Source organism: Bos taurus, chromosome 24 (assembly GCF_002263795.3).
Source record: "Bos taurus isolate L1 Dominette 01449 registration number 42190680 breed Hereford chromosome 24, ARS-UCD2.0, whole genome shotgun sequence".
Classification (NCBI taxonomy): domain Eukaryota; kingdom Metazoa; phylum Chordata; class Mammalia; order Artiodactyla; family Bovidae; genus Bos; species Bos taurus.
In genome coordinates, this window is record NC_037351.1 from 20,960,449 (window position 1) to 20,983,933 (window position 23,485).

The window sequence follows — 23,485 nt, forward strand, 5'->3', positions numbered from 1 at the left end:
CTGCCTGAAGCCCTCACAGGGCTGGGAGCGGCACCTGGAGGTTTGCTCCGTTTCGGGAGCTGAGCTGAAGTGTTCAAACACGAGATCTGGCTACCAAACACAGTCTATAATATTTCCAAAAAAATCACCATCATTCTGAATCAAACTTTCTTAAAATTCTACTGTGGTCACATTCTGAAACCCATCATTTTGAAATTCATTTTCATCTCCAATGTGTTATCTCTAAAGATAATATCAGGCAAACAAGCCATGTGGTCAAATAAACTTTTTAAAAATAAGTGCAGTATAGTAACAAATGTCAATTTCAAGAGAGTGCCACAAAATACAGAGGTACCAATCGGAGTTAAGCACCAGGAATGGGTTTGTGTTCTTCTCCATGAAAATGAGGCATGAGATTGCGAAAGACTTCAACGATGTCTATCTGATCTGGTGGAAGCAAAAACAGGAAAGAAATACCTTTGACTTGTTTCTACACAGCGGATCCAGTCGTTTATTTCTGGAACTTGATCGGTCTTTTCCCAGGAGTATAAGCAAATCTTTCCACACTCCAGTCCTACTGCAACCACATATCTGTTTTTAAGAGAAAGGTGAAGGCTGATTAATTTAGCATGAATTTCTTCAGGGTTCCCGACTACCTCTGGCTGATGAAGGACTCTGTTTGGACCCAGGATCCAGTGTGCTGCTCTGCTGTGCACTCGAGAAGCCGCCTCTCCATCGAGGGAGCACAGTTCTACCTCTGTCCCTGGTGGGCAAGGCCCGTGAGCCAGCGCTTCCCTGGCTGGCTGTGGGGCCCTCAGTATACTAAAGATACTCGTTATAGAGAAAGTAGCACCGTCTTCCATTTGGTGAAATAAGAACCTCTGAGCCACACTCCCCATCTCTATTTCACCACTCTAAATACCATCAAGTTCTATCAATTTAGAAATTCTTATGAGAAACATAAGCATTATTTTAAAAAATATTTAACTTGGAAGCTGAAAGAACACACAGATAAAAGCATAAGAGGGCTACACATTGAGAAACTAAGTGGTCCTCTTAAAGAAACATGAGATGAAGCCCCCACATAGAGACTGACCGTTGGGAAAGGTTAAGCACCGGGCAGACGCTGACGGCAGTCACAGCTCCACCCACGTCCAGGACGGAGGAGCAGGGCCCGATGCTGTGCTCGACGGCGTCATCGCTGGAGTCACACTCACCCCAGACAACCACCTAGCACAGACAGATCACACTCTGTAACGCTTTCTCTCTGCAAGGTTTCTGTTAATGGCAATGCATTAGAGAGTTTTGATGGCATAAGTGACACTCTGAAATTTTTTAATTCGTCATTTTCATTTGTGATCCAGGACTTTTGAGCACTACAAGCATCACAGAGAAGCCACCATGTAGCAGATACAAGTCTGAGATCTCAACTACCCAAGTGTGCTGGGCCAAAGTCGACTGTCCCTGCCTAGGGGCCTGCTCTTTATACTCAGGAAACCAGTTTGGATCCAGTGAGATTTGGTCCACCAAGGTGCCTGCACATTCCCCCAAGAAATTACCTCAAAATGTATGGAACCAATCAAGTCCTTGGCTCTTCCTCTACACCCCAGCCCAGCTCAGAGAATCAGCTCAGCTCTCTCATCAAGGTTGGAGGCCCCAACCTTGATGATACTAATCTAAGAAATGAGGCTTTTCTGGAAGCTCAGGCCTCGAAGGGGTGTGAACAGTCACAAAGAAATGGAGAGGGCCATGAAACAGACAAGAGCTGCAACTTCAGGACCAAAGAGAGACTCTGAGCAGAAGGCTCTGCCCAGGCAACCAGAAGGGCATTCCCGAGACCGCCTGATGGATGATGCTTCGTCCGTTTCAGTCTTGACCTGTCTCTGAGAGTCACAGCTGGACCGTCTGCTGCCGGGCCTGACTGTGGAGGACGGAAGCAGACCTGCTGCCTGAGCAGCTTGCAGACAGTAGGAAGATAAACGCCCAGGAAGACATGAGTAGGCCAGTGAGAGGAGCGAAGGGCTGACAGAGGGCGTGTCAGAGGCCGACACGTGTGTGTCACTGAGCACATGCCGTGTCAGTCCCCTGCTCAGGAACACCACAGCTAGGACTGAGAGGGAGGGAGCAGAAAGGAGGCACTCGGGCGCCTCAGACCTCTAGTCTGCAGGAACTGCAGAGAAGGAAAGGATATTTTTTTTTTAACATTTTAAAATAACTTTTATTTCTAACCACAGTTACACATAGAATTTTTAATAGTAAGAAAAAACAAAAGATATATTGGGAATGAAAATTTCCATTCAAACCCCCCAGCCCACCCCATCAACATCCTCACCCACCGAACCACCTTCTCTTTATTGCCACGTTGTTGTTTAGTCGCTCAGTCGTGTCCAACTCTTTGCAATCCCGTGGATGTTTTAAAGAGCATGAACACCAGAGCCAAGACTGGGCCAGGCAAACATTTCCCAGGGAACAAGGGCAAGGGGCAAGGCCAAGAACCTACTGCTAGCTCACTTAACCTGACTTTTTTCAAACTTGGGACACACACACTCACATACCCCACCTCCTCCAATGAATGAAAAGGTAACAGTTATTCACAGAATTTTAAATTCATACAAGTATGAAAAAGAAAAGTATGGATAGTCTTAACACTTTTCATTTACTACTTTTCTCCCACTGGGGCCATCTGATATTGGTAATGAGTCTGAAGAGTCTCCTCTGTAGTTGATATTTCAGAGACATATATTTATAGAATTTAACAAGTAAGAAAAGTCTTTTTATGTATGCATATAAAAAACACAGGAGGGAATACATAAACTGATTTTTAAAAACCATATTAGAAAATTAGGATTATGTGTGTTTTTTAAATCCAAAGATACCTGTAATATTATTATATTACATTTGAAAAAATACAAAGTTAAAAAAAAAATTACCTTTCTGTCCCGACTTCCAGTGAAGAAATACTTGCCATCAGGACTCCAATCGCAAGACCAAATAATCCTGCTGTGCACAGCAGTGACTTTGTTAGTGAAGGCAAACAGGCTGAAGACGGGATCTGAAAGAAACACATTTATGCACTATTCTCAAAGTGGAGAAACCTGGTTTTTCCTTATTAGAAAGTTATGTTTAAGTGCCATATAAATCATGTGATTTAGTCATCAATTTATACACATAAATGGATGTCTTTTACAACAGATCAAGGCCAGGGAGCAGACCCCTCACCAGAAGACTATGAGCATACAATTATTTTTCTAGTAGGAAATGATATTATACTGATTAGTCACTCTCGAGTGACTGATGTGAACTCCTTATTGCCAAATTCAGAGTTAAACTGAAGAAAGTAGGGAAAACCACTTGACTATTCAGGTATGATCTAAACAAACAGATTCAAGGGATTAGATCTGATAAACTGCCTGAAGAACTATGGATGGAGGTTCGTGACATTGTACAGAAGGCTATGTGATCAAGACTATCCCCAAGAAAAAGAAATGCAAAAAGGCAAAATGGCTGTCTGAGGAGGCCTTACAAATAGCTGTGAAAAGAAGCGAAGCTAAAGGCAAAGGAGAAAAGGAAAGATATACCCATTTGAATGCAGAGTTCCAAAGAATAGCAAGGAGAGATAAGAAGGCCTTCCTCAGTGATCCATGCAAAGAAATAGAGGAAAACAATAGAATGGGAAAGACTAGAGATCTCTTTAAGAAAATTAGAGCTACCCCTTTTCATGCAAAGATGGGCACAACAAAGGACAGAAATGGTATGGACCTAACAGAAGCAGAAGATATTAAGAGGTGGCAAGAATACACAGAAGAACTGTACAAAAAAGATCTCCATGACCCAGATAATCACAGTGGTGTGATCACCTAGAGCCAGACATCCTGGAATGTGAAGTCAAGTGGGCCTTAGGAAGCATCACTACAAACAAAACTAGTGGAGATGATGGAATCCCAGTTGAGCTATTTCAAATCCTAAAAGATGATGCTGTGAAAGTGCTATACTTAATATGCCAGCAAATTTGGAAAACTCAGCAGTGGCCACAGGACTGGAAAAGGTTGGTTTTCATTCCAATCCCAAAGAAAAGCAATGCCAAAGAATGCTCAAACTACTGCACAATTGCACTCATCTCACAGACTAGGAAAGTAATGCTCAAAATTCTCCTAGCCAGGCTTCAATTGTACGTGAACTGTGAACTTCCAGATGTTCAAGCTGGATTTAGAAAAGGCAGAGATCAAAGAATCAGAAATCAAATTGCCAACATCTGCTGGATCATGGAAAAAGCAAGAGAGTTCCAGAAAAACATCTACTTCTGCTTTATTGACTATTCCAAAGCCTCTGACTGTGTGGACCACAACAAACTATGGAAAATTCTGAAAGAGATGGGAATACCAGACCACCTGACCTGCCTCCTGAGAAATCTGTATGCAGGTCAAGAAGCAACAGTTAGAACTGGACATGGAAAAACAGACTGGTTCCAAACCACTAAAGGAGCACATCAAGGCTGTATATTGTCACCCTGCTTATTTAACTTATATGCAGAGTACATCATGAGAAATGCTGGACTGGATGAAGCACAAGCTGGAATCAAGATTGCCAGGAGAAATATCAATAACCTCAGATATGCAGATGACACCACCCTTATGGCAGAAAGTGAAGAAGAACTAAAGAGCTTCTTGATGAAAGTGAAAGAGGAGAGTGAAAAAGTTGGCTTACAACTCAACATTCAGAAAACTAAGATCATGGCATCCGGTCCCAGGGATCAAATCCGGGTCTCCTACATAGCAGGTGGATTCTTTACCATCTGAACCACCAGGGAAGCCAAGTGGATGTCTAAATTATCAGTGTGAAACAGGTGGGTAATTTAACTGTATATTATTATTCCTGTCCCGTAAAATCCTCGGTATATATCATCTATTTGGTTTTATGGTGGCATTCTGTAACCACCTGCAAAGTCTAAATTTTGTACATACAGATTTTTATGGTTCTTTAACCAAGATATCTGAAAACATTATCATCCTTACAAGGAAGGTCAAGTCTTCCTCAAATTTCAAAAACTTTCAAAGACTCCCAGTAACCAGACTCTGGCCTTCACTCTGTTATCATTTCACTTTACCCAACAGCTGCTCAAAGTGAGTAAATGGACATAACTGTCTCACTAGTACCCTTCCCAGCCAGGAGCCATTTACCTAACTCAGGCGGGATCGTGTCCTGCCTCTTCCACAGTGACCAGGTCCGATCTCTGGAAACAGCTAGTAAGAACTTGTCGTCAGGAGAGAAGGCCATCTGTGTGACAGTCAAACTATGGAAGATTAAATTCTGCACCTGCTTCCAAGATGCAGTGTTCCAGAGAATGATAGCAGCATGTTCTTTCTTGGCTGCCTGTAGGACAGAGATGAAACAATAAAGCAATGTGAGTGAAATAAACTGGAAAAAAGAAAACAAAACCACTTTTTAAAGTAACACACTGCTTCTACAGTATTCTTCATGTATCTGCATAAATAAAAACCACAAATTCTCAGAAGATACTATAAATTCTATAACCAGGTGTAACCCCTGAGAAGAGACAGACCGGGATTAGAAATGATGACTAGACACTGGCAGTGGAATCAGAATTTTTAAAATTATAATTAACATACAATATTCTACCTTGTTATTGACTGTGTTCCCTATCTGCACCTTACATCCCTGTGACTTATTTTGAAACTGTCAATTATTTTGTAACTCCAAGTTTATACCTCTTATACCCCTATTTCCATCATCCCTCCACCTGCACCCTGAAAACACCCTGTCTGTTCCCTGTATCAACGAATCTGCTTCTGTTTTGTTTGTCCATTTGTTTTGTTTTTTTGGATTCCATATAAATGAAATCATTTAGTATCTGTCTTTCTCTGTCTGCTGACTGACTGATTTCACTTAGCATAACACCCTCCAGGTCTATCCATGGTGCCACAGATGGAAAGACTTCACTCTTTGTTAATGGCTGTGTTATACTGCACATTCATGTGTGCACACACACCACCCCTTCCTAGTCATTCCTTTATCAGTGGACGCTTTGGCTGCTTCCATATCTTGTCTATTGCAAATAAAGCTACAATGAACACAAGGGTACATTTATCTTTATAAATTAATGTTTTCGTTCTCTTTGGATAAATACCCAAAAGCAGAATTGCTGGATCATATGGTATATAGTTCTATTTTAATTTTTTGAGGAAGTGCCATACTATTTTTTCAAGTATGTATTTTATATAATTTTACAAGTATGTATTGTATTTTTACAAAATACATTTCTGCATTAACTGTGTAATTAGTAGTTAAGAGACTTTCACTCCTGGTCCATACAAAGTAACAGGGACCAGATTTACTATCTTGTATGAAAAAAACTAAAAGATCAAACAAAATGCATCAAACAATGCCACTTCAAAATACTTGATGTCTGGCAACAAAGAACAGTTACCCCAAGGAACAAAAAGAATCATAGAGTAGAAAAAAATAAAAAAACAAAAGAACATCACTGAACCCTATAACAACATAAACCACCCAAATATAGGTGTAACTACGGTCTGCAAAAGGATGAAAAGAAAAAATACTTAAAGAGCTGCTGCTAAGTCGCTTCAGTCGTGTTCGACTCTGTGATCCCATAGACAGCAGCCCATCAGGCTCCCCCATCCCTGGGATTCTCCAGGCAAGAACACTGGAGTGGGTTGCCATTTCCTTCTCCAATGCGTGAAAGTGCAAAGTGAAAATGAAATCGCTCAGTCATGTCCGACTCTTCGCAACCCCATGGACTGCAGCCTACCAGGCTCCTCCATCCATGGGATTTTCCAGGCAAGACTACTGGACGGGTGCCATTGCCTTCTCCACTTAAAAAGCTAATGGCCCTCAAATTTGATGAAAACAATAAACCGAAAGATCCAAGAAGTTCAATAAAACTCAAGCACAAGAAATAAGAAAAAATTATACCAAAAACAATCAAATTGTTTAAAACCAGTGATAAACAAAAAATTGTACATGGAGGGGAAAAATCCCATTATTGAGTAACAAAGAAAAATTACACTGGACTTCTCATCCAAAGCAACACAAGTCAGAAGAAAATAAAGCAACATTTTTAAAGTACAGAAAGGAAAACAAACAATTCTTTACCTACCAGAAGTACACTTTAAAAATGAAGGAGACATATGTATTTTCCAGACAAGCAAAAACTCAAAAAATTCCTAACCAGCAGAACTACATTACAAAAAATGCTGGGGAATATCCTGCAGGCAGAAGGAAAATTGTATCTGATGGAAAAAATTTTTTATTATTTAAATCTCTTTAGGGATAATTGATTATTAAAGCAAAAATAATAGTATCACGGGATTTCTGTAAAGAAGCAAAATGTACAAAAACAATACCACAAAATAGAGGAAATGAAAATATACTTATTTTCTCATGAACAGTGCACTATTACTTGATGCTAAACTGTGGTAAATTAAAGACACATACTATAAAATGTGAAACAACCAATAAAATAACACAACAGAGTTATATCTGCTAAACAAAAGAAATGGAATTATAAAAAGTAATTACTTCACCAAAAATAAGTAAAATGGGTCAAAAATCATGGATTAAACAGAAAACAAATGGCAAGATAATAAAGTAAATCTACCATATCAATTATTACATTAAATTCAAATAGTCTAATAAACACCCCTATTAAAATGAAAGATTATCAGGACAAGAAAAAGATCCAACTCTATGCTGCCTCCAAGAAATCCACTTGAGATAAAAGTTAACAAATAACTTATAAGTAAAATGATGAAAAAAGACACATAATTCAAGCACTACTCAAAAGAAAGCTGGGGAATTCCTGGCGTCTAGTGGTAAGGACTCCATGCTTTCACTACAGGGGGCATGGGTTCAATCCCTGGTCAGGGAACTAAGACGGTGCAAGCCTCACAGTGTGGCCAAAAAAAAAGAAAGAAAGCTGGAGTGGCTATATTAACATCAGAGTGGATTTCAGAGCACAAACTATTATCAGAAATCAAGAGTTTCATTTCATAATAATAAACTAATCAGTTAATCAAGAGAACATAACGATCATAAATGCTTAGGATCTAACAACAGAGCTTCAAAACACAGAGTACAAACTGAACGCACTACAAAGATTAAAAGACAAGTTTACAGTTGTCGTCAGAATTTTAAAATGCCACACACAACAGAACTGAAAGAGCAAAGATGGTAATGCTGTCAACCAATGTAAGTCGTATTTTTCAGAACACTCCACCCAACAGAAACAGAATCTACCTTCTCCAAGACAACATGGAAATTTACCAAGATTAAATTTCAAATGATTGAAGCTATACTACACTTTTCAAACAAAATGAAATTAAATTAGAAATCAATAACAGAAAGATACCTTAAAAATACTCAGTATATGGAAGCTAATATATTTCAAAATAACCTATAGTTAAAAAATAAAAGATGAAGGAAATTAAAAAGTATTTTTAACTGAATGAAAATGAAAACACAACATACCAAAATTTGCAGAATGCATCAAAAGCAATACTTAGAGGAAAACTTAACAGCACTAACACCTATCCAGAAGCCAGGATTGAGGGCTGGGTGAAATGGGTGAAGAGTCAAAAGATACCAACGACCAGCTACAGATAACTAAGTTAGGGGGACACAGTGCAGCACAGCAATTATCATCAATACTGCACTGCATGTGTGAAAGTTGCTGAGATCTTAAAAGTCCTCAGCACAAGAAAAAACTTTTTCTTCTAACTATGTATGATGATGGATGTTAGCTAGACTTACTGTGGGGATCACTTCCCAATGTAAACAAACATCGAATCATTATGCTGTATACCTGAAACTAACACAATGTTATATATGTCAGTTACACCTCAATAAAAAAAGTAATTTTTTAAAACGTATATACATATATATCATGAGCAGGAATGCAAAGCTGGTTCATCATTTGAAAAATCATTCAATGTAATTCATCATATTAATAAATTAAAAGGGAAAAACATATGATATGCCAACAAAGAAAAAAATTTGACAAAATCTAACATCCATTCTTGATAAAAAAACTCTCTGCAAACTAGAAACTGTAGGGAGATTTTGCAACCTGATAAAGAATTAGAGTCATAATGCACAGCAAACATGCTTAATAACGCAGAAGATTTTTGAGTCAGGCGAAGATTACTTAAGATTCTACACAAGAAGCACAAACTCAACACAGAACAAAAGTGATAAATTAGACTTCACCAAAACATAAACTTCTGCCCTCTGAAAAAACACTAAGAAAAGGAAAAGACAAGCCACTGTGGAAAATTATCTACATAGCAAATATCTGATAAAGGAGTATCCAGTGTGTATACAGAACTTTTCAAAATTCAGTAATAAGAAAACAATACAATAAAGAACTGGGCATAAGATTTGAATAGTTAGAAGTGAGCCAACTTGAAAAGGAGAAAATAATTATATGAATAACAGTGCTCTAAGACACAAAAAAGTTTGCTCAATAGAAGCACAGTTGTTATTGCTATTATGCCCTATTCTACCCAAAGGCCCCTGTATTAACAGAAAGAGAACTCTCAGGACCACCCTCACAAAGAGGACAATAAACAAAGAAGGGTGGGGGAAAAGGAGCATGACACTATTTCTTAGGATGACCCTCAGCTCAACACAGGCAAACAGCAAGAAGCCACAGCAAGAGCACAGACAAAAAACAAACATACAGAAAAAAAACCAAAAACAAAGAAACCCAAAGGTGGCCATCCAGATGGGCAGTTCTTACCATCATGCTTAAAACAAGTAAATAAATGTATCTTCTTGTTTAAAACAAGTAGATAATTTGCGGAAATTCAGAGGAATGTGTGGGTCTCAGATCCTTCACATAATCCTCCACAGGATATAAACACTGAAGAGCAAGTTCAAGGCCATTCCCCCAGGCCACTGTCTCAAGTGCACAATTCTGCAGCGCCACCTACTGGTGACTCGCTGCCCGGACCGCCCCCCTGCCTCACCATGGCATGGGCCAAGGGACTCGACTCCTTTAGGTCAGCACCCGTAGTGGCCTCGAGAAATGGTCAGATGGAATGCACACGGGGTTTTGCCTTCCCCTGTGTCTCCAGGACTCCCATTACTAAAAATTTTTATCACGTTTTTAGGTCTAATTTTCAGATATCTGATTAAATAGTTTTTGAGTAGGGGCATAAATCGGCTCAAGCCAAGTACTGAAAAACAAAAATGTGCAGCTGAGATAGATTTAAAAGGCAACTGCAAGCTTTTGAAGAGACAGATGCAAAAGAGGCAGAGAAAGCAAGATTCAGAAAAATCAGGCACCTGTGGCCTTTCATGTCGAATTCTGCCTGTATCACTAAGCTTGCAGGAGCCTGATTGAAATAACCTGTGACCAAGCAGAACAGAAAAGTAACATGCCCTACCTTACAAGCTGAGGCAAGCAGAGTCTTTGAATTGCTACAAGCAACACAAAATATTTCATAGCCATGTCCGTATCTAAAATTCAAAAAGAAAAAATGGATGACCTCTGTTTTAGGAAATGTATCTATATATCTCATGCTGCAAAATTTTTTAATGTGAAAACATTAATCTCTCTAGCTAACACACAGTTCTTTTAAGAAACATTTCTGTCAAGGGAAGTATCTGGGGTAAAAGCAGAGAGTGGAGAAAAATACAGCTTTCTAGCAATAATATAACTTATTCAAACTACTAAATTAAATACAAGTTTTCACCCCTAGCCAGTCAGTATAATAAATATTAATAACAAATCACAGAAAGGTTCGGATAGGGAACCACTGTAGGAAAAAAAAAGAGTAATAGTTTAAAAAAAAAATGGTGCTATGCCTCTCTACTTTAAAAAATCAAAACCAACAAATCTAGGAACTATAATACACAGCATTATAAAAATCTAAGTAAAGTTTGATTCTCACCCCTTATGAAGGCTACCAAGAGATCTTTAGATCTGGGGGTGGGGGAATGTGGCTAAGAGGAAAGCAAAGGAGAAAATCAAATTGTGGGGGGAAAAATATCACAAGTTAGGACAGAATCAGACCAAACAGCTAAGTATAGTTTAACTTACAGTTTTTGAACTTCAGGCCACAAAGTGTTTTGCAGCAGATGGTCCTCAGTGGGAGGTTCTATAATAAATTTACAGTGTTGCAGTTAATTTTTCTATTTTCACGCAAGTGAATTCTGAAGCACATATTCAGGTCAGCAGTGACACATGCCACACTATGTGTACTAGTGTTTCTAGTAAACCATACTTTTGCCTTTTCTTACCAGTAAGTAAGGAGGGTTGGAAGGCCACCTGGTGATACTCGAAACCAGCACTACTGAACAGCTCCTCTTCATCAGAATGCTGAGAAGCCATATCTCCTAGTTTAAAAGAAGCATCAACATCATGAACGTGGTCCCATGTCTCCTACACACATCCCAATGTTAAGGCCACCAGTGAGAAAGTGGTGGCACTTCAAGGGAAGGAACGCTGTGTTCACGTGATTGCAAAGCCAAGGGTATTTCCACTGCTCTGGTATTTTCCATATGCACTGTGGTCAATTTCATAACAATTCCTTCCTTTTCCTTTGACCGAATATCTCCCAAACTTTTTATAAACTATGGAACGCATTTTTCAGGCAACCCACATTAGTATCTGTGGTTGTAAGTGCTCCATGAAATACACTTTGAAAAGCAGCACCTATTTCAGGGTGTGCACGGGCACACAGAGCAGTTACCATGAAATATCTGACAGAGAGCAGAGATGCCTGGACTGTGATTTATAAAAAGAGAAATCACCTGTAATGAACACTAGTACATGTTATACAAGCGTGTGAATAGGTGGTAAGTACCACAGGTTCAGTAATTCTGGAGACGAATTCAGATGAACTCAGTCTTACCCTGAAAGACAGCTTTATTGGATAATCCCAAAGCAGGGACAGTAGCTCCTTCTGGAAGATCACCGTCTTGCTGGAATAAAAAGTGTGAGACATGTCTTAAATGCTAAAAGATACTGTTACCTCAGGCACTGCAGGGGGAAAAAAAAAATGCTATGCTCATTAATGCTGAGAAGCAGTGTAAAGACCACTTACATTGAAGGTTATCTACCCAGACTTCCATTTTCTGAACCAAGAGATGAAATGCTAAGCATTCATTCTCCAGCAGACAGGCTCCAGCTAACCCCAGCCCCAGCCCCCACCCAATCCATAAAGTTGGGTATCTCTCATCCACAAGATCACTGAACCCTCACAGTTCAGTGAGTTTCAGGGTTTGACAAGGAAAGCGCTGTGATGGCTTCTAGCGAAGAGTGGGCTGAAAATGGAAGGCCTGAACCTTTATTTACAAGAGAGTCTCATGGGTACATCCCTAGTGATGCTCATGCAAACATGTTTCCCAGGAAGCCACAGTCATAGTATTTTCATTAAACATACTTAAAATTTTGAGTATTTTAAAACTTTTCAACAGAGTACTCTTTAAAGTGGCAATAATCTGTTTATATGCTGCATATCAATTAAGTTACTACAAGTGAAACAAATACTAACCATCAAAATTGGCACATGTCCATAAGCTAACAGCATCTCTTAAAATCTAAACTTTGTATTGATGGAACTGAACACAAACATGAGCAATGGGAATTTAAACTCACCAACATTGGTTACCGGAGACACAGGATGCTTCATTTTAGAAACCAAGAAAATGAAACACCATGGAAAACAGCAAAAAAGAGGCGTTCCTACATATCCCAATATTTAACATGGGGGAAAAAACATCTAAAAAGCAGCAAGCGGCTTTCCAGTCTACAGCATCCCTGTATCTTGGGACATAGAACTGAATATATACCAGGGACTAACCTCTCATGAAATCCCACTGCCACATTTCAATCCCTAGAATTGTTTGATCCTCAAACCAGCCAGCCCTCCACATGATGCTCCGTCTAATGACCACAATCCAGGCCCCTCTTTCGATCCTGTTCTGTCCATTAGCATTAGAACTATGTAACAGGATCTTTCCTCTTTGCCTAACTAAGACAGCCTGTGGCCAGAGGTGTCCATGGGACACTCTAGGAAGTGCAGCTGGACATTTCTTTTAAAACGATTCTGTTTTTCTCCCAGACTGGTGCTAATGTCCCTGCCTTCAAAGTCTCTGAGCTCAAAGGTATCCTGCTCCCACATCACTCTTCCCCACAAAGCGCATTTCATCACTTCCTTTGTTCAGGACCCGTCGTCAGTGCCAGAGTCTCAACTGTGTCTGCCTCCCAGGTCCTCTACCATTAGACCTTGCCCCAGTTCTCCATTTCCCTTGGTAACACTTTTCATTCAAGCAGCTCTGACCACTTCTCTGCTCTCTTTCTCGCCTTCCTTCTGCCTATTAAAAGTGTACTTACCCTTCTCAAGCTCAGAAGCACATTTGTGACCCAATTCTAAGGACTGCAAAGGACTGTATGACATGCATTTCTGTGTACTGCAACTACCTGGCTACTTGCTTTCCCTTCCTTCAAAACTGGTTACTTGCTAATTTTTCTAACCTATGTATTTTTATAAGTGCTCAAATCTTTTGTAGAAAGAGGGTAAAAATGAACATTAATAAAAACTCACCCCTTTCAAAATTCAAATGAAGCCCCATTTTCTCATTACTGCAGTGACACTTCTTCCTATGACTATTACTTTAGCCAACACAAGATTCAGCAATTAACTGGTTTTATCTAACAATTTTAAGTACATGAGCTCCACTGCCCCCTACCCCTAATCTACATCGAGATGATAATCTCCTTGAAAATATAACCTATTGTGTTTTATCACAGTTACCAAACACAGTGAATATACATAGTATTTGTATCTTAATTTAATATTTTAATTCTTTAACAGTGTCTTGGGCTTACCTGTTATAAAATTTATTATACTAATATTTAAATTACTGCCTGTACAGTATACACAAAAATTTATCAAGCCAATGATAAAATGATTTGACTTCCTTTCTACCCATACTCTCCATTTACAGTCTTAAGTAAAACTTCTTTAAAATGTTATATGAAGTGGCAAGATCTAGTTAAAACATTTAGGGGAATACTCACATCACAAAGCACGTGATTCATTGACTGACCCGTAATGGCACAAAAATTTTCCACAAAATTCCGAGGTGCAGAAAATACTCGAAGAACTTTTTCATCTGCTCCAGACACAAACTGAAACCTACTGATCATTGCCAAACATTTAAGATCATATCCATGTATCTGAGGCCTTGCAATTTCATGCCAAGTCACCTGGGTGCCAAAAAAGATAAAAAAAAAATGATCGCACATTTCAAAAACTGAATTCTTTTCAACAAGCAAAGTATCAGACATAAAATCATTCATTATGCCACGGAAATATGACCATGGGGCAGATTCATCCATGTTGTTATGTACAGTTCAATACTTTTTTCTTGGTGTAGCCATACAAAAGTAGTATTCCTTTTGTATGGCTATACCACAAATTACTGATCCACTCACCTACTCAGATATCTGGGTTGTTTCCAGCTGTCTTACTGAGAAAACAGTCATGAACTTTCATTACAAGTCTCTGTATGAATATATGCTCCCATTTCTCTTGAGTAAACACTTCCTATGGGTATGATAATTGAATGATGATTGTATAATTTTTAATAAACTGTCAAATTATTTCCCAAAGTGCCTATACATTTTACAATCCCACCAGCAGTGTAAGAAAGATCCAGCTGCCCACACCCTCATCAGCACTTGTGCAAGTCAGCCTTTCAACATTAATCATTCTAACAGCGATGTAATGGTATCTCATTATAGCTTTAACGTGCATTCCCTAATGACTAATGGTACTGAAATCTTTTCCTGTTCTTACTTTCCATTAATACATCATCTTCAGAGAAATATCTTTTGCCCCATTCCCCCCGCTCCTCTTTTTTACTGGATTGTCTGTTTTTTTTACTGAGTTCTAAAAAATTCTTTGTAGACTCTAGATAAAAATCCTTTATCAGATATGTGTTTTGTAAATATTTTCTCCCAGCCTGTGACTCATCTTTTCATTTTCCTGATAGCGACTTTCAAAGGGCAGAATTTCACACTTTGGATAAAGTCTGATTTACCGAAATTTTTTTTTTTAAAGGATCATGAGTAAACAACAACTGAGTCATACTGGTAGCAAATTACCAAGAGTCACTGAAAACCACTCCAAAATCATTTGCCTTTTTTGCTTGACTATAGTGTGCTCCCAATGTTCTCTCTTAATTTTAATCTACCAAAATGCTGCTAAAGCAGAAATGCCAATGGCCAATTTCATTAGCATAGTCAGTTTCATGAATTTTTATCAGAAACTGAGTATACTTTGTAGTATAGCTCAGTTCAATGATTTATCAGTGGTAAAGTTTTATTGTGGTTTTTGAAAGCTTAGGGCCAAGACTGAAAGGTTTCTTCAACAAACACTGGGCTCAACCACTATTAAGTGACACTATATGATATTAGAAATTAGCTTTTACTGCACATCTGACAGTGTTTCCTAATGAATTAAAACTGAAATTACAAGGTATAAGAGAACTTTTTTGTGGAACTAAAGTAAACACAATTTGGCAACTAACATTTGAATTGTTTGAATTATAAAGAATACATGCATGCTTAAATTTGTTTTTTTACTGAAATACAGTTGAAATATGTAATATTATGTTAGTTTCAACACAGTGTACAACATAGTGACTTGACATTTAAATACATTACAAAACGGTCACCATAATAAACCTAGTAACCACCCACCTATCCTCATGTGAAGTTATTAAAACATTACTGACCACATTCCTTATGCTCTATACCATACCCCCGTGACTTATTTACAACTGAAAGTTTGTGCCTTTTCATCCCTTCACCTACTTCGCGCAGCTCCACACCTCTGGAAAACACCCATTTGTTCTTTGTGTAAGTTTGTTTTCACTTTGTCTGTTCGTTTGTTTTTAGATTATACATATATATCACATTGTCTTTCTCCATCTAACTTGTATCACTTAGCACAGTATCCTCTAGATTCATCTATTTTATTATAAATGGCAAGACTTTATTTTCCTCTTTTAAATTTTTTCTTAATTTTTAATTTCACTGAAGTATAGTTGATTTAAAAGGCTGTATTAATTTCTGCTGTACAGCACAGTTGACTCAGTTATAATGGCTCATTTTTTAATGGCTAATATTCCACTGTATATATACCATGTCTTCTTTATTTATCTATCAGCAGATACTTAGCTTGGAGAAGGAAATGGCAACCCACTCCATTACTCTTGCCTGGAGAATCCCATGGAGGAAGGAGCCCGGTAGGCCACAGTCCATGGGGTCGCAAAGAGTCGGACATGATTAAGCGACTTCACTCACTCACTCACTAGATACTTAGCTGCTTTCATATCTTGGCTATTGTTAATAATGTAATTATTTACAATAATTACATTAAATAAATACATGTAAATATTGTAAATAATGCTTCAATAAACATGGGGGTGGATGTGTCTTTTCAAATTAGTGTTTTGTTTTCTTTAAATAAATACCCAGAAATGAAATTCCTAGATCATGGGGTAGTTCTATTTTTAATTTTTTGAGGAGCACCCACTCCATTTTCCATAGCACTGCTATAATTTACGATCCTACCAACAGGGCAGGAGGGCTCCTTTTCTCCACATCCTTGCCACCATTCGCTGTTTGTTACCTATTTGATCACAGCCACTCTGAGAGATGAAAGGGAGTATCTCATTGTGGTTCTGATTTGCAGTTCCCTGATGGTTAGTGTTGAGCATCTGTTCACGCATCTCCTGGCCATCTTATGTCTTCTTTGGAATGCTTCAGTTTTCAAGAAACCTATTTTCCAGGGCAGCTGTAACATTTTGCATTCCCACTGGCAATGTATGAAAGTTCCGGTCTCTCTGCAACCTACCACCACTTGCCACTGTCTGTATTTTATACCTCAGATATCCCGAGGGTGTGCAGTGGCATCTCATCATTTTAATTTGCATTTCCCTAATGACTTATGTTGCTGCCCCTCTCTTCATGAACTCAGGGATGTTCTTTTCAAGTGGATCAATCAAGAAGGAAGATGTTTTACCTGTGACTGGTCTTTTCTCTTCCAAGGAGCAAAAAGTCGAGTTGTCTGGTCAGTACCAACAGTGATGATAAATTCTCCTTCTGGATCCCACGTTAGGTCTTGGACACCATCAAAGTGTCCTGAAATAACAATCTCTGGAGTCCATTCTTTCTGCAATGAAAGTGCTCATGATACATCAAAATAATCAATGTATTTTCATTCAAAATTAAGTCCGATAATGCCTTCAGCCCTCAGGTCTGATATGGGAAAGACCATGGCTCCCAAACAAGGTGAAAAGTTAAGTAAAAAAGATGGAAATTCACAGTAACAGGCTCTGTTTTTCAGTCAAGTAGAATAGAACTTAAACATTCAAATACGTGCTGTGTCCTTCAAAGCAGTTTCCTTGGGGAAGTCCCCTCCATTTGTCATTTGTGAATGCCTCCTGGAACCCAGACATTACCCAATCTTTCTGTGCCTCAATTAACTCTACTCTAAAAGAGCTACCTAGCTCCTACAATCATTATGATAGTCAGATGAATTTATATTTATACAACACTGGCACATACTAGGTATCAGTAATACACAAGTATTTAATTGTCAAACTAAATAATAAGGAGTACTGGGTAACACGAGTCTGTAGATTCTGAGCGTATGCCTGCCCAACTCTTTGTTAAGTAGAAAGCTGCACGTGTAGAGGACAGAGGTTAAATCAAACCTAGTTAGTCTACCTCCTGAGGGAGCCGGCACCAGTAACCAGTAAACAAATAATGAAATGCTGCTGCTGCTAAGTGGCTTCAGTCATGTCCAACTCTGTGCGACCCCATAGATGGCAGCCCACCAGGCTCCGCCATCCCTGAGATTCTCCAGGCAAGAACACTGGAGTGGGTTGCCATTTCCTTCTCCAAGGCATCAAAGTGAAAAGTGAAACTGAAGACGCTCAGTCGTGTCCAACTCTTTGCGACCCCATGACTGCAGCCTACCAGGCTCCTCCATCCATGGGATTTTCCAGGCAAGAGTACTGGAGTGGGTTGCCATTGCCTTCTCCAATAATGAAATGAAATATAGAAAATGTCCACAAAGCATCTTTTGGAACAACTCAAGTGGTGTAAAACTTGAACTTTAGAGAAAAATTAAATTTATGTAAATAGCTAAAAGGTCATTCAAAGCCAACGCTGATGAATGTGGTTAAGCCATATTATTTTCCGGCCAAAAACATAAACAGGCTGGAACAAAGAAATCCTGTTAATTTCTTCTGTAATATAAGAATTGACTCTAAAGTTAGCACTAATGGGAATTCCCAAAAGATTTAGAAAAAAGTACAGCACTGTTGACTATCAACACAGCTCTGAAGCTCAGCGTTTGTTTTTAGAAATTGCCCTTGACTATAACAAATGTGTGTGGGATGTGGAGAGTGGAAGCAGCTATGCATGCTTGAGTGGCAGGGGTAAATGGGAACTCTATTTTCTGCTCAATTTTTCTGTAAATCTAAAATTTTTCCAATAAATAAAGTCTATTAAAAAATTACTCTAAATATTTGGTAAACTGCTATTATAAATTTGAAATCAAGTTATAAGCAAAAGTACAGTGAAATTCTGTCCTCTGGTTTGAGTAGTAGGTTTGTCCTCCTTCTCATCTAATGCTTTTTCTCATGAAGGCCCTCAAAGACCAGATAAAATATGGCTCAAAGGAGCTCTTAAGAACAAAATTAAATTTATCCTAAAAAAATCTGGAAGTGTCATAGATAATGATTCCCTAGTTCATATAATAGTAAAAACAATCTTAAAGGTCAACTCCAAATGGCAGATACAAAGGGGAAAAGTGAATCACTGCATGTACTGAGAATTCAAATCCTTCTATATGACACAACTATTACAAAGCTCTCAAACTAAAGGTCAAGCAAATTCATGAATCTGTACCTAAATAAGTACCATGCACTAACCAATTGCACCACTCGGGATACATGAATTTTTCCTTTGTAAGGGAAGCCATTAGATGCACGTTCAAACTCTGATGACTCAATTCTGCTCTATGTTCTGACTTCTTTCATCAATTTATTTAAAATATATAGTATCAAGTATGTGTCAGGCCCTGCTTTTCACACTGTACAAGTATTAACTCATTTTAGCATCATAAAATCCTTCTCAGTAAAGTTCAGTTAGTTGCTCAGTTGTGTCTGACTCTGCGACCCCATGGACTGCAGCACACCAGGCCTCCCTGTTCATCATAACTCCCGAAGCTTACTCAAACTCATGTTCATTGAGTCGATGATGCCATCCAACCATTTCATCCTCTGTCGTCCCCTTCTCCTCCTGCCCTCAATCTTTCCCAGCATCAGGGTCTTTTCAAATGTTCTTCGCATCAGTACGGCCAAAGTACTAGAGTTTCAGCTTCAGCATCAGTTTTTCCAATGAATATGCAGGACTGATTTCCTTTAAGATGGACTGGTTGGATCTCCTTGGAGTCCAAAGGGTTCTCAAGAGTCTTCCCCAACACCACAGTTCAAAAGCATCAATTCTTCCACACTCAGCTTTCTTTATAGTCCAACTGTCACATCCATACATGACTACTGGAAAAACCACAGCTTTGACTAGACGGGACGTTTTTTGGCAAAGTAATGTCTCTGCTTTTTAATAAGCTGTCTAGGTTGGTCATAACTTTTTCCAAGGAGCAAGCGTCTTTTAATTTCATGGCTGCAGTCACCATCTGCAGTGATTTTGGAGCCCCCAAAATTAAAGTCTCTCACTGTTTACACTGTTTCCCCATCTATTTGCCATGAAGAGATGGGACCTGATGCCATGATCTTAGTTTTCTGAGTGTTGAGTTTCAAGCCAACTTTTTCACTCTTCTCTTTCACTTTCATCAAGAGGCTCTTTAGTTCTTCTTCACTTTCTGCCATAAGGGTAGTATCATCTGCATATCTGAGAATTATTGATATTTCTCCCAGTAATTACGGATTTTCTCATGATATACTCTGCATAGAAGTTAAATAAGCAGGGTGACAATATACAGCCTTGATGTACTCCTTTCCCGATTTGGAACCAATGTTCCATGTCCAGTAATACCTGTATACAGATTTCTCAAGAGGCAGGTCAGGCGGTCTGGTATTCCCATCTCTTTCAGAATTTTCCAGTTTGTTGTGGTCCACACAATCAAATGCTTTGGCACAGTCAATAAAGCAGAAATAGATGTTTTTCTGGAACTCTCTTGCTTTTTCCATGATCCAGCGGATGTTGGCAATTTGATCTCTGGTTCCCCTGCCTTTTCTAAAACCAGCTTGAACATCAGGAAGTTCACGGTTCACATATTGCTGAAGCCTGGCTTGGAGAATTTTGAGCATTACTTTACTAGCGTGTGAGATGAGTGCAATTATGTGGTAGTTTGAGCATTCTTTGGCATTCCCTTTTTTGGGTTTGGAATGAAAACTGACCTTTTCCAGTCCTGTGGCCACTGCTGAGTTTTCCAAATTTGCTGGCATAATGAGTACAGCACTTTCACAGCATCATCTTTCAGGATTTGGAATAGCTCAACTGGAATTCCATCACCTCCACTAGCTTAGTTCGTATTGATGTTTCCTAAGGCCTACTTGACTTCACATTCCAGGATGTCTGGATCTAGGTGACTGATCACACCATCCTGATTATCTGGGTCTTGAAGATCTTTTTTGTATAGTTTTTCTGTGTATTCTTGCCAGCTCTTCTTAATATCTTCAGCTTCTGTTAGGTCCATACCATTTCTGTCCTTTATTGTGCCTATCTTTGCATGAAATGTTCCCTTGGTATCTCATTTTCTTGAAGAGATCTCTAGTCTTTCCCATTCTATTGTTTTCCTCTATTTCTTTGCACTGATCACTGAGGAAGGCTTTCTTATCTTTTTGCTATTCTTTGGGACTCTGATTCAAATGGGTATATCTTTCCTTTTCTCCTTTACCTTTCGCTTCTCTTCTTTTCACAGCTATTTGTAAGGCCTCCTCAGACAACCATTCTACATTTTTGCATTTCTTTTTCTTGGGGATGGTCTTGATCACTGCCTTCTGTAAAATGTCACGAACCTCCATCCATAGTTCTTCAGGCACTCTATCAGATCTAATCCCTTGAATCTGTTTGTCACTTCCACTGTATAATCATAAGGGGTTGATTTAGGTCATACCTGAATGGTCTAGTGGTTTTCCCTATTTTCTTCAATATAAGTCTGAATTTGGCAATAAGGAGTTCATGATCTGAGCCACAGTCAGCTCCCAGTCTTGTTTCTGCTGACTGTATACAGCTTCTCCATCTTTGGCTGCAAAGAATATAATAAATCTGATTTCGGTATTGACCATCTGGTGATGTCCATGTGTAGAGTCTTCTCTTGTGTTGTTGGAAGAGGGTGTTTGTTATGAGCAATGTGTTCTCTTGGCAAAACTCCAAAATCCCTCTCAGTTCAGTTCAGTCACTCAGTCGTGTCTGACTCTTTGCGACCCCATGAAATGCAGCACGCCAGGCCTCCCTGTCGGAGAAGGCAATGGCACCCCACTCCAGTACTCTTGCCTGGAAAATCCCATGGATGGAGGAGCCCGGTAGGCTGCAGTCCATGGGGTCACTAAGAGTCGGATACAACTGAGCGACTTCACTTTCACTTTTTACTTTCATGCACTGGAGAAGGAAATGGCAACCCACTCCAGTGTTCTTGCCTGGAGAATCCCAGGGATGGGGGAGCCTGGTGGGCTGCCGTCTATGGGGTCGCACAGAGTCAGACATGACTGAAGCGACTTAGTAGTAGTAGTAGTAGGCCTCCCTGTCCATCACCAACTCCGCGAGTTCACCCAAACCCATGTCCATCAAGTCAGTGATGCCATCCAGCCATTTCATCCTCTGTCATCCCCCTTCTCCTCCTGCCCCCAATCTCTCCCAGCATCAGAGTCTTTTCCAATGAGTCAACTCTTCACATGAGGTGGCCAAAGTATTGGAATTTCAGCCTCAGCATCAGTCCTTCCAATGAACACCCAGGACTGATCTCCTTTAGAATGGACTGGTTGGATCTCCTTGCAGTCCAAGGGACTCTCAAGAGTCTTCTCCAACACCACAGTTCAAAAGCATCAATTCTTCAGTGCTCAGCTTTCTTCACAGTCCAACTCTCACATCCATACATGACCACTGGAAAAACCATAGCCTTAACTAGACGGACCTTTGTTGTCAAAGTAATGTCTCTGCTTTTTAATACGCTGTCTAGGTTGGTCATAACTTTCCTTCCACGGAGTAAGCATCTTTTAATTTCATGGCTGCAGTCACCATTTGCAGTGATTTTGGAGCCCAAAAAAATAAAGTCTGACACCATTTCCACCGTTTCCCCATCTATTTCCCATGAAGTGATGGGACGATGCCATATCCCTCTCAGTAGGTGTTATTACTGTCCATATTTTACAGATGAGGAATCTGAGACAAAGGTTCGGTAATGTCCTCAAAAACATAGCTAATAAGTTCTGGGGCCAAGATTCACATGCTCCTAACACTGTTTCTGTCATCCCATTTCCCTAAACCCAGAGAAGCAGGTCGCAAGCAAATTAGGAAGCAAGAGATTGGAATAATACTGTAAAGCCGCTATCATACTTACCTAGAGGAAGATTATCCCTCTCCAAGAGAGTAAAAAGTGCAAGAAAGATCTAGAAAAGCCCAATATTTGCAGGATCATTTAGAATTACACATATCAAGAGCCCCTGAGAGCATTAATATATTCCATCATAAAATAACAGGTCCTTCTAAATGCCCTTATGTCAGCCAGTCATTCAACAACTCAACAAATTATCAGTGGAGCACCTAGCTATCCAACAGGAAAACACCAAATTATTTTATCTTGCATAAGACAAAGAAATTAAACATTTTAGGAAAAACTCTCAGCACAAAATGTATATAGCTTAAGGGAGAGCTTAAATTTTATGCAGTTTAAACTTCACTTAAGTAAAAATTTTAACTACATGCAAATTTTAATATTGCAACAATGCTAGACAATTGAATTTTATTCTTAGGAAACCATAAGTTTCTTTCTTAGTATAACAACAGAATAACATCTACAGAAAAAGTGACATCATCTGAACTTAAATGCCTCTACTAAGTTTCTGAAGAGTGTTAGAGGTAAAACAACACTGTTTCCCTAGGCTTCACTTACGATTTACTCTATTTGATCGGAAATGATTTAAAAATATTTTCCTTACTGGGTTGGTAGCATTCTGTTTCCAAAGGTGCAATGCTCCGTGGAAAGCATGAGCGATGATCATGGAGCCATCTTCATTGAACTGGCAATCATAAAATCCCAGGGTATTGCCACCTACTTCTCCTACTCGAACCTACTCAACAATACACAGAAAACAATTCATCACCAATTTCTCACAACAGAAAACAATGATTCCAGAGATTATGTTCTCACTTAACATACACAAAGAGTGAACATCTGTAGCTCTAGGAACACAGACTTGG

The 23,485-nt window shown here is 39.2% G+C and overlaps 1 protein-coding gene across 2 annotated transcripts in view; it reads right to left on the reverse strand.

The window, feature by feature from the left end:
• Window positions 1-23,485, reverse strand: part of ELP2 (elongator acetyltransferase complex subunit 2) — a 47,707-nt gene that overhangs the window by 1,704 nt on the left and 22,518 nt on the right. Inside the window, exons 11-21 of one of the 2 annotated variants that reach the window (NM_001143864.1) lie at window positions 23,224-23,355; window positions 17,058-17,207; window positions 14,045-14,233; window positions 11,874-11,943; window positions 11,260-11,355; window positions 11,060-11,117; window positions 10,404-10,476; window positions 5,157-5,349; window positions 2,910-3,031; window positions 1,076-1,209; window positions 457-570 (exon numbers count right to left, since the gene is read on the reverse strand). In NM_001143864.1, coding sequence (NP_001137336.1) covers window positions 457-570; window positions 1,076-1,209; window positions 2,910-3,031; window positions 5,157-5,349; window positions 10,404-10,476; window positions 11,060-11,117; window positions 11,260-11,355; window positions 11,874-11,943; window positions 14,045-14,233; window positions 17,058-17,207; window positions 23,224-23,355 — 1,331 coding nt within the window. The remainder of the gene's footprint in view (window positions 1-456; window positions 571-1,075; window positions 1,210-2,909; window positions 3,032-5,156; window positions 5,350-10,403; window positions 10,477-11,059; window positions 11,118-11,259; window positions 11,356-11,873; window positions 11,944-14,044; window positions 14,234-17,057; window positions 17,208-23,223; window positions 23,356-23,485) is intronic. The other variant, XM_059880798.1, reaches the window with a different exon arrangement.